Source organism: Akebia trifoliata, chromosome 14 (assembly GCF_017979445.1).
Source record: "Akebia trifoliata isolate Shusen 1 chromosome 14, ASM1797944v1, whole genome shotgun sequence".
Taxonomy (NCBI): domain Eukaryota; kingdom Viridiplantae; phylum Streptophyta; class Magnoliopsida; order Ranunculales; family Lardizabalaceae; genus Akebia; species Akebia trifoliata.
Genome location: NC_141388.1, coordinates 9,654,933 through 9,667,089, shown reverse-complemented (window position 1 = coordinate 9,667,089; position 12,157 = coordinate 9,654,933). Strand labels below are relative to the sequence as shown.

Sequence of the window (12,157 nt, the reverse complement as noted above, 5' to 3'; positions counted from 1 at the left end):
TTTATGATTATTGTTTTCTCCATATTTCTTAATAAATGCATTCACAGAGTCTTCTTATGAGACACAGTTGGTAAGTTTAATGTTAAGTATAAATGTCAAGTAATTAGGGGCACAAAATCTCACAACTTACACAACTGAACATTTGCAGTGTCCCCAACAATGGCTAACATTTTTTGTAGGTCTCGGATGCTCTTCTCTCTTATCAACATCCTCTTCGTCAACCAATATGTTGTCAGTGATGAGATACTGAGAAAGGCAAAGGAATTTCTTCAACCTTGTTTTTCTTTGGGGCTTATTTTTATTTTATTTATTTATTTATTTATTTATTATATTTTGTTGTGCTACAATAAATTATATGATAAACATGGAATGAATACAATATTTATTTGCAATATTGAAATGTCTAGCACCAATAGGACATTCATTTTAGGCAACATGCACAACATATCAATTATTTACCAAAATGGTGAATTGTACATCTTATTTTAAAAAATGATAGTTTACCATTTTCTAAAATATTTTTATAACTATGTGATTCTTGAGTCTGAAGATTGGCACTACATGGATTTGGAGTCGTTGCCTTTCTTTTTTTAAAAAGGGTGTGAATGAGCACTCGAAAGAGATTTTTAAAAATCATTTTTATTGTAGTGACTATTGTACGGATAAAGGTACTAATATATCAAAGATTGGGTCCATTTAGAAAGGTGTTAGGCACCCTATTTACCTTAAATGATAACCTTATAATCAATCATTTTTCGAAAGAAATAAAAAGAAGAAGAAATTGGAAAAACTTGGTTTTGTGCCCTTGAGTGCGGGGGACTTTAATTTCTGCTTGGATCATGCAGGCTTTTTTGTTGAGGAATATTCATGTTAATATCTTGAGAACAAAAGTTTTTATAAAAATGTGGTCTTGATAGCTATGGTCCGTTTTTTATAGAGAAAGGGGCCCAATACCTTTAGACTTTGAAAATATTTTTGTGGTGGGTTCAAAGTGTAGGGATTCTTTCAAAAGAACTTGTTTTGAAAATGAGCTTCAACCCCCTACCCTTTTGACAGAGTGGAAGTCCAATCTACTAGGCGTAAGTGAGGATGTCTATTACATCCTAAGGTTAATCTAGAACTAAAAATAAAAGAAAAATAGGGAGATATATAAGAAGGAAAATGGAAGGGAAGGAAGGGAGATTAGTGCATTATTTATTTTCTGTCCTCAGTTTACCTTGTTCTCTTCTTTGAATCTTCTTCTTTGTATTCTTGAAGTGTCCCTTGATCTTGACTTTAACAATAGAAGTTAGGGATTGAAATGCTTATAGTGTAGAGACTTAAGATTGATGAGTTTTTGGATGGAGAGTTGTGTGAGTTGAGAGGCTTTAGGGGTTTAGAAATTAAGATGAGAGATTGAGAGAGATGAGGCTTGAGAGAGAGAGTTCAAGCATAGGACTTTTGTGATAAAAGGGGTGGGCTTTTATAGGATTTTGAGGTAACTTTGAGGGATAAAATAGGGCCAAAATAGAAAATGGTAGAAAAAACATGAGGATTGTGAATGAGGTACAGGGAATTTGTGGTTAGGGGAGGGTAAATTTGGTAAAAAGGGGTTAAATGGGTTGCCCTTGACCTATACCCATGCATTAATTCATCTCTAATTTTCCCCACTAAGGTCTTTTCGTAAATTCCTCATTTCTTCTACAATTGACTCAAAGTCACCATTGGTCCCCATTTAGGTCAAATTACTTCCCTAACATTAATTTGTTGAGTCTTATTAGGAGTAATTTACTTAAGTACCCCCAATTTTGATCATCATTCAAATAGAATTTACTATAAATCTATTAAATTCAAGAGGCTAAGACAATTTTGTCCAATCTAGATAATTCTCTAGAACTTGTGAGTAAAGACTAAATAATCCCTAGGTTGTTAAAGAGTTAACTAGACTAAATGTTTAGAAAGTCCAAAAACCTAGAACGTAATTACAAGCCATCTATCATAATTCTCTCATATTTGATTCAAAGTCAAAGTCTTAGGATACTTCTATCCCTCATTTAGAATTCTCTATAACTTTGAGAGCAATTACAGTCTTTTCCATTGATGATCAGGATTAGTTAGACTCATAAAGGTGTAAAAGTCTATTAAGGACATCTTGATAGGGGGTATGTAGTGTTTTTCATTGAAGTTTTAGAGAGAATATTAAGACTTTTAGGATTTAGGACAAGCCTATCCCCAATTACTTTGGTGTCTAGCTTGCTCACCATCATGATTTCTCTAGTTTGTAAATCAAATTATTACTCTTTTGTTTCTTAACTTTATCTATAACTCCCTCTACTTTCAAAAATCAAAAAAATGAGTTTTCATTTCACCATTGGTCGATTTATTGGTAACCATCTTAGGATGGGAGGGACAAGGTGCCTAGCACCTTCCTTGTCCCTCAACCGAACCACCTTACCTTAGTTTTCTAGGAAGACCAAAATCCCTTTATCCTGTAGCTATTTGAGTCATTACAAGTCAAGAAAACAGATTTTAAAACTTCTTTATAGTGTCCATTCACACTTTAATTGAATGGTGGCGACTTTAAAACTCATGTAGATGAGCTCAAACATCTCCAAAGGTTTCGAAGCTCGCGTATCTACAAAATTTATTTGCTAACCAAAATGAAATTATGATTATTCAACAAGTCCAATCCGACCAAACCACCCAAAATTATCTAAACTTGGGCTAACCCAAACTCAACCCGATTTTATAATATCAAGTTCGAATTGAGCTTAGGTTAGTAAGCTTAGGCTTGATAGTCGGATTGAGGGTTCTGCTTCTTGGGTTGAGCTTGGTATGTCTTGAAATTATGTATTGGTTTGTTTATTTATTTATCACTTTGCTTGCTTAGTTGAAAAAAAGGATTTGAAATTCTTTGGTCCTCTTTCTTCAAGGGAGTAGTGGAACATAATTAACTTGAATTCAGGACAATTATTTGAAATCTTAGTGAAACACTAGATGATACTCTTTGTGTTTTAAAAATTTTGTCATCTCCTAACAAGAATTTTATCCCTTCATTTTATTTATGGTAGAATTGGATGAATTGGATGTATAAGTAGCATTCAATAAACCAATCTCAATTTTGTAGAATAAAATTTTGACGATGATGATAGATTTTCTCATGTATTCCATTTATTTGTATTATGTGATTGTGTAGGTTTACATTGTCTTCATGGATAAACAACCAAACGGAGTATTCTCGATGGAATCTGTCCATTTGAATGTCCTAGAACAAGTCCTTGAGGGCAGGTATGTCCTTTAGTTTTCATTTTATCTTTTCTTTTCCTTTTTGTGGAATTTTTACCAAAATGTGATCAACTTTTGACTAAATTCTGATTTTGGGTCACTATTCATTTTAATTACAAAAATACGAAAGTGACAATCTCTCGGGTTTTAAAGTGATAATCTCACAGGTTTACCACTTTTAGTGAGATCCCCATATTTTATTTATACAGTAAATTTTTGAATTATAAAAAATTTAATAACTTCAATAAAAATATATAAAAAAACCAATTGACTTTGTCGAGTTTTAGGAACTCAGTTGAAATTCTAAAAAATCACCCAAGTCATCTCAACTAACAAATGGTACAATGTGTGAGATGATTCACATTGAATATTTAACGCATTCTTGACTGATATTGAGATGACTCACCATCTTTGGTGAGATTTTTAGCCATGGTTTCAAAACCTTTTATACATCTTTCAACAACAAATTTCACAAATCTATCTCTAGAAACGTGAAAAAATAAAATTGCAAATGATTTATTGAGTTTGATGAAAATGGAGACTATAGCTTTCAGTATTATCCTTTAATTAACAGTCTAGTACAAAAATAGAGATGATGACTTGTGTTAGCTTTTTCCTCTCTAGGCTTTGGGTTTAAACGGCTGAGAAGGTTACTTTGATGGTGACTTTGTTGTGATTGATATTTTGTAGAGTCTTTGTGTGGATTTCTTCTCTCCATGTGTTGCACTTGATCGATTGAGAATGATTTCTTGACTTTTGAAGAAGAACTTCAGGCTTGATCTACTCTTTGATCAAATTCCAAACTTTTGTCTTCTGAGAGAAAGTGATCCTACTCCCCTCCAAATGAGAGAGGTTTTGCTATTTATAGACTTAACATAATTTAGTTTTTCAATTATGCTCTTACTTAAAGAGTTTTGATTGATTTGTTTAAAAACTAAGTTCCAAAATCCAATTTTAAGGATTCTATGGATAGCTGATGGGCGAAACTTATTTATTTTGATATAGGACTCAATACTTAATATGTGGATCATTAGACTTTGTTTAAATCATAGGCATTATCTACGAAAATCCAAACCCAAAATATATGAGGCACTTTTCTATCAATGGATCCTAATTTAGATGTCTAGGCCCAACTCTGATTTTAAGGATTTTTTGACAATTTAAAGAGTTGCAAGATCTCTTTAAATTTTTTATGCCTACAACATAGGGGTGCAACTTGGCTCGATTTGAGTTCAAATTGGAACCGAACCGACATAGGTTGGTTCCACTAAATAAGAACCAAAACCGAACCAAATCCCATTGGAACCAAACCAACTCAAATCAAATTAAAATCAGTTTGGCTCAGTCGGTTCTATGGGTTGCCAATATTCTATAAATTGTAACATTTTTTAATAAAAAAATAAGTATATAATAAACATAAAATTTCATGCAATAAAATCACTAATCTATCCATAAAAAGTAATTAGTTTATCTATAAAAGATCATTAATCTATGTAAGATCATTCTCCATTTTCATAACCCAGAACCGAACCGCAACTTATTCTAAACCAAACCAAACTACCCCAAAGCTATCGGTTTGATTCGGTTCTTAGTAAAAGTTGCACCCCAACCACAACATTGTCAGAACTTTATTATATTGTTTCATTTGTTTCATGTCATTACTAGGAATATAGTATCGTATCTGCTATTCTTGATAATTAGATAAATTAACAAATCCCCCTAAATGCAACAAGTTTAGACTTGTTCTTTTCAATCTTAGGAACTGTTGTAAGTATCAAAATTATCGAGGCCAAGTCCAGACTTACTCCAGATCAAGGTTAATTAGTTCTTAATTTGTTTGATTGAACATGTTTCTTAAAAGCATGGAAAACAAATTTTAGGGGAAAAAATTGTAGGAAGCGTTGAAACATAGTTTCAAGATAATGTTAGGGACGATATATCAGGCTTACCACTGAAGATAAAGAAAAATAAATTTGGAAAAATATGTTTCAAAATAAAGTTTGAAATTTAAAATTTGAACTTCATAAACAAAAATAATGTTAGATCACAGTCATGAATTCCAAAATAACACTAGAACCCAGTTATAATGGCCGTTATTTAGAGGTTGATAACAATATTTAAACATCAGACAATGCTTGTGAACATCTAAAATGCTGACACTGATATACTTCTATGTTGAATGGTTTAAGTAGCTCGACAAAGGAATCCTTAATCTACAGCTATGGTAAGAGTTTGAATGGATTTGCAGCCAATCTCACTGATCAGGAACTTAAAAAGCTAACTGGTAACACTCATGGAACATGTATTATCTCTTTCTTTCTTTCTTTCTAAATCTTTCAGTAGTCGTGATAAATATAACAATACTCTCAAAGACAAACTTGTAGGCATGAAAGGTGTACTCTCAGTGTTTCCTAGTAGAACAATCCAACTTCACACAACAAGATCATGGGATTTCTTGAATTTTCCAACTACCGTGAAGAGACTTCCTGAAGTTGAGAGTGACATTGTTGTTGGCATTCTTGACACCGGAATTTGGCCAGAATTGGAAAGCTTCAACGATGAAGGAATGGGTCCTCCCCCAAATAAATGGAAGGGTGTTTGCAAAAACTTCAAGTGTAACAAGTAAGTTTTCTTCAATTCTGAGTAATGCAAGTCTAGATTATTCGGGACATGTTGAAAGTATGTCCTTGTCTACATTCATTTTGAAGTGAATGTATAAGATGTGGTTCATGGATAAATTAAGTTAGAAATAGATTTGCTTTGATTTGATTTTGTTCCCCATGGAAATTACAGTAAGGTTATAGGTGCGCGATTTTATAATATCAACAAATCCTTTGGGGGAGGAGAAGAAAAGTCTCCCCGTGATATAGAAGGGCATGGCTCTCACACTGCATCAACAGTGGCTGGACGTGAAGTGAGAAACATAAGCCTCTATGGCCTTGCTGAAGGAACTGCAAGAGGAGCTGTTCCATCTGCGAAGATCGCTGTTTACAAAGTTTGTTGGAGCGAAGGGTGTGCTGATGCTGACGTCCTGGCTGCTTTTGATGATGCAATTGATGATGGTGTAGACATTTTATCTGTTTCACTTGGTGGTTCACCTAGAAAATTTGATGAGGATCCTATTTCAATAGGAGCATTTCATGCCATGAAAAAGGGTATCCTTACATCTGCTTCTGCGGGAAATAATGGCCCAGATGTGCAAAGTGTTACAAATGGTGCACCATGGATGCTAACTGTTGCAGCAAGTAGTTTGGATCGCCGAATAACTAGCAATGTCACATTAGGCAATGAGAAAACATTTGTGGTGAGAGTACACTTCATATTTCATAGTACGTTCAACTTTCTTAAATGCTTCTCAATCTGATCACCTTAAGTTCTAATCTTTGCTTAATGATTAGGGACGTGCAATCAACACTTTCCCCACAAACAAAACATTCTTTCCTATGATATATGGGGAGAAGGGGCCTTCAAGGTAATTACAGTTTTAGGAAAAAATTCCAATTTGCACTTATAGTTTTCATTTTCTAAAATGGGTTTCCTTCTTTTTTCTACTTAATCCAGGTCCTGCGTTGATTATGAAGGGAATTCAAAACTAGAGAAAGGGAAGATCGTCCTCTGTGATGATGTTGGAGATGGGAGTGGGCCTTTACTATCCGGGGCTCAAGGTACGGTGATGGCAACAGATACAGCATACGATTATGCATTATCTTTTCCGCTACCAGCTACTGTTGTTAGCACTGCCGATGGTGAAAAAATCAAGTCTTACATGAATAGATCCAGGTGAGACTATTAGAAAAATGGGTTGAGTTTTATTAGACTATATGGTAAACTCACTATCAAGGATGCACCATTCCTTGACCAACTCATTTCGCATTGGAGCTATAGGGCTTCTTGTTTAAGGCAAAGTAAAATAAAATGTGCACTCACTAGGTACTAATGTACGTAGAGATGTTAACAAAGCGACAAATAGAAATTGGAGCTTATTGTTGGTCTACTTTTGTGCAGAAAGCCTACTGCCAATATAAAAAGGAGTGAAGTTATTCATGATCCTAATGCTCCTTCTATTGTTTCATTCTCCTCTAGAGGACCCAACATAGTTTTGACTGGCATTCTAAAGGTATTTTTCCTTGTTAATATTTTATATAATAATAGCAATAGGGTTAATTATAGGTATTTGCTTTATATTTGTGCAATGCAGCCAGACATAAGTGCTCCTGGAGTTGAGATCCTAGCCGGGTGGTCTCCGAAAGGATTGGTTTCGGAGTATTCCGGTGACAAACGGTCTGTAAACTATAATATCTTATCTGGAACATCCATGGCGTGTCCTCATGCAACCGGTGCTGCTGTCTACGTCAAGACATTTCACCCTAAATGGTCCCCTGCAGCCATTAAATCTGCCCTTATGACCACAGGTGATCTCACCCAACATGGGTTCCCTTGAAAATGTTTCACTATCTTAAATTACTAAATTTGTAGAAGTAATAACTCTTGTTTCATGATTTTTTTTAATAGCTTCACCCATGAAAGTCATCAATCAAGCACAGGGAGGATTCGCTTATGGTGCTGGCCAAATTGATCCTGTAAAGGCTGTAAATCCCGGACTAGTGTACGATACCCTAGTGAGTGACTACATTCATATGTTGTGTAACATTGGTTACACAATAGAAAGGATTAGAACCATAACCCAACAGAACGTAACTTGTGGCAAGAGCAACGGAACTGAAGCGCTTCTCAATTATCCTTCCATGACTACTTATACAAGAGTGGGAAAGCACTTCAATATATATTTCCCAAGGACAGTCACGAATGTTGGCATAGCAAATTCTACTTATAAGGCATCAATCAGCCCACAACCACTACTGAATATCACTGTTACTCCCAAAGTTCTATCTTTCAAGTCATTGAATGAGAAGCAGAATTTTGTTGTGAATATTACCGGAAGAGCAAGATCTCGAAGAAATAGAGTCATCTCTGCTTGGCTAACATGGTCAGATGGTGTACACAATGTAAGAAGTCCAATTGTTGTGTATGCGGGGTAACCCATCCTGAAGATATGAAGCTCTTAAAATGATTTACATTTCTAATAAAAGTATGTCTATGTATAACTCATGTTGTTATGTATATCCTATACAAGTAATCAATTAATCCTTGAGTTTGCATTACTCCATATTGATGAATAACTATCATATTCGTAGCTTGTATTTTGTTGTTGGTATTATTTGCTTATAATGGACTTTACATCAGGTGCGTCTCCCCAGGTCCAGCTTTGGTTAACTAAGTTTAAGTTCCAATTTGATCACAAATCTAATTTCCAATTGAATGTCATTGATTAACTCTCCCAATAGTTGTCTGAGCGGAGATGATAGATGATAAACAATACGTTCAACTCAAACGGGCCTCAATAAGTACATAATAAATTATTATAATATAATTTATGTACATTCTAAAGTATTATTGGATTGGGGCATGGTTAATCCAGATCCAATCCAATAAGATATAAGATCAAAATCTTATCGAATCCGATCCTTATCAGAATCCAAAACATCGATCCAAACCCAAAGTTATCAGATTGAAACGGAACCGATTTTGGGTCTGATCCGATCCATTGACAGCCCTACGTAGAATAAAATCCTCTTTTCTTTTATCTTTTGGATCAATTACACTTTGAACCCCTGTAGTTTGGTATATTCTCTATAGACTCCCTAACATTTTGACCACTGCACTTACCTCCCCTCTCACAAACTGTGTTAAAATTAATATGTTATTTTACTATTTTACTCTCTTATTGTCATTTTTTATACAAAAATAAAAAATAAAATTAAAAAAATAATAAAAATAAAAATACTCGCATCTAAGTGTCTACACTCATGTGTGAACCCACTTTTTCAGAGGAATATTTTTGTTTGTAAAAAAATAACATATTAAAAAGGGTAAAATTGCATTTACAAAATGTAAAAATCATTCTTTAAGTATGTAGATTGATGACATGTAGAAAAAAGGGCGGTAAATGAGCTCGTTAGATAATTATAGGGGAGGCAAGTGTAAGTGTCAAAATGATAGTGGGTCGGCATAGAAATATGCCAAACCACTAGGGGTAAAAATATAATGTACTTTTCTTTTTTTTTTTTTTGCCTTTGCAAGTAACACAATGTGAAAGAAGCCCATATTTGAGCCCAAGGCTGTCAAATTCAATAGATCAAGGCATCAAAATTTTTATTGACAAAATTTTTTTTTTTTTTCAACAGACCAAAACCATTAAATTAATGTAAGATGAGAGAAATTCGAAGGTTCTAAGCTGTTTAATCAAGGGAACATCACCAATTTCAATGGTCTTGGGCCACCGAAATTCGATTGTTAAAATTTGTCGACCTTGGCCTGTCAAATTGAAGCCCAAATGCCTTAATTGGGTAGTATTTATTTATGTGTTTGGACTTTGATTATCACACTTGGCAACCCATTTATGTGTTTGGACGTTTCTAATCTAATGATACCTCACATTTACATGTTTAAATTTATAGTGAAAAGTTAGATTTTTAATCTAGTGACCGCACTTTAATTATCATACTCAACAACAAAATGTTCCTGATTCAGCTCACCTTTTGGACTGGCATGGTAAGAGGTTCCACAATCGATAGTCATTTCTTGTTCATCATAAGAAGTCACTAAGCAATTTTCAACTCCTTCTGCAAGAAGTTACTAAGCAATCTTTCTAAGAATTAATGAGGGTTTAGGATGGCTGAATAACTCAGTCGAGTTTTGACCCGACTTAGAGGGATTTCAAGTCGACATGTCCAAGTTGATGTGTTGACTTAGATTAACTTGACAGGTTAGTTCCATACATGTTGGAAAATTAAACCAGTCTCAAAAATGAATAGTTTAATTTTTAAATCTGTTGCAGTTAAAAAAAAATTCAGAATTGATCATACTCTCAAGTTAATTGTAAAAGACCCTAGAAAAATATTGAATCATGCATGTCATCAACTTGAACCCAGAAAGGGTATCTAAAATATTTAATTTCTCATTAGTCTATGAGAGAGGAATGAGGTCAAGGGACTTGCCATCAGTTTGAAAGAATAAATAAGTATATCAAATATTCCCAAAAGTGTGGGGACAAAAATAAAATTGGATGGTCGAACCACTTCTTCTTCTATTCCACCATCTCTAAAGACGTGTCTAATCTCACGTTCCACAGATACGGTTCTAATCTCTATGAGTATTCTAGGGATCTACACAATCCAATTGCAATGTCTTTAAGACATTAACCAGAGAATGCGTGCATCGCACGTGCCCCAAGGTCTTAGATATGGCAAAACTATAATACTTGCCTGAATCTCAGAAGACCAACAGCTTCTATGATGGCTGGAATTATTTGGTACATTAACATGGATAAAGAAAATTTGTGATTTACAACCAATATTGCCAAATTAGTTACATCTGTAATTAGATTTCAATCCAAATAATTAATACCATAAATGACCCTTAGTTTCCATTTATAAGAGATACAGTGATTCGGCCCCATATTTTGTTTCTTTGAGCAATATTTCTAAATAAATGTATTCACACAGTCTTCTTATGAGACACAAAGTAGGTTAATGTTAGGTATATATAAATATCAAGTAATTAGAGGCACAAAATCTCACAACTTAGACGACTCTGAACATCTGGAATGTCCCCAACAATGGCTAATAGGTCTTGGCTGCTCATCTCCGTTATCGTCCTCCTCTTCTTCTACCAATATGTTGTCATTGCTGACATACAGAGAAAGGCAAAGAAATTTCTTTCAACATAGTTTTTCTTTGGGGCCTTTTTTTTTTTTTTTTTTTTTTTTTTTTTTTTTTTTTTTAAGATTCTACCATGCTACGGTAATTTATATGTTAAATATGGCACAAATAGAGTATTTATTTGCAATATTGAAATGTCTAACACCAATAGGACATTCATTTTTAAGTATTTGGATAAGGAATAAATCCTTATCCGTTCCTCCATATAGAGAAACAAAAGAGCCATCTATATTTTTATATCATTATTTGATTCTAGAAAAAAGATCGATCAATTTTTATTAGTGTAGGATGTAGGATTGTGAATTGTTGATCTCATCGGATGGTATGATCCAAAGAGATAGATGATCGAAGAGGAACAAAACATGGTCCTTTTTGGGACCTCCAATTAGCATTAAATCTCGATCAAGAAGATATATATATATATATATATATATATATATATATATATATATATATATATATATAAATCTTTTCTTTGGAAGTAAAATCTAGATTACTGGATTAGGTTCTTGCTGTGTTTAGGATAATTTCTATTTACAAGATTTTTTATGTTGTTGAATCTGATTTAAATCCTGATTTTGGATTTCCAATGTTTTGGAATTAAATTTTAGGTGAATTACCATTTCGTGAGCTGAAAATGAGTTATTTACGATTCCGGTCACTTTTCATTTTAATTACCAAAACATAAAAAATCACATTTTCATTAAAAAAGAAAATTAGAACGGCTATGTTTTGGTAATTAATACGAAGTGAGCCGGAATTGAAAAATTCGTCAAAAGGTGATCACTTTTTCCTAAATATCTCTTAAATTTTGGTTCATATTATCACTTTTCTTGCTTAGCCCTAAAAAAGGATTTGAAATTATTTTGTCCTCTTTCTTTAAGGAATTTAGGACAATTATTTGAAATCTTAGTGAAACTCAAGATGATACTTCTTGTATTTTAGAAACTTTTTCCTCTCCTAACCTGAATTTTAACCCTTCATTCGATGTATTATAGAATTGGATGCAGAAGTAGAATTATTCAACGTCCAATCTCAGTTTCATAGAATAAGATTTTGACGATGATGATAGATTTTCTCATGTATTCCATTTATTGGTATTATGTGATCAT

At 33.6% G+C, this 12,157-nt stretch overlaps 1 protein-coding gene across 4 annotated transcripts; it reads left to right on the top strand.

Moving 5' to 3' along the window:
- The first annotated feature begins 94 nt into the window (after positions 1 to 94).
- LOC147386113 (subtilisin-like protease SBT4.3) lies at positions 95 to 8,441 on the top strand. Of its 4 annotated transcripts, none has more exons than XM_086423293.1 (10): positions 95 to 255; positions 3,176 to 3,267; positions 5,457 to 5,566; positions 5,649 to 5,886; positions 6,058 to 6,568; positions 6,663 to 6,736; positions 6,826 to 7,044; positions 7,270 to 7,381; positions 7,463 to 7,676; positions 7,777 to 8,441. In XM_086423293.1, exons 1-10 carry the CDS (start codon positions 160 to 162, stop codon positions 8,301 to 8,303), a joined length of 2,193 nt encoding a protein of 730 aa, XP_086279419.1. In that variant the 5' UTR covers positions 95 to 159; the 3' UTR covers positions 8,304 to 8,441. The 4 variants fall into 4 exon arrangements, with proteins under 4 accessions (XP_086279419.1, XP_086279420.1, XP_086279418.1 ...); XM_086423294.1 differs by having other exon boundaries at positions 5,454 to 5,548; XM_086423292.1 differs by having other exon boundaries at positions 5,454 to 5,566.
- The last annotated feature ends 3,716 nt before the right edge of the window (positions 8,442 to 12,157 follow it).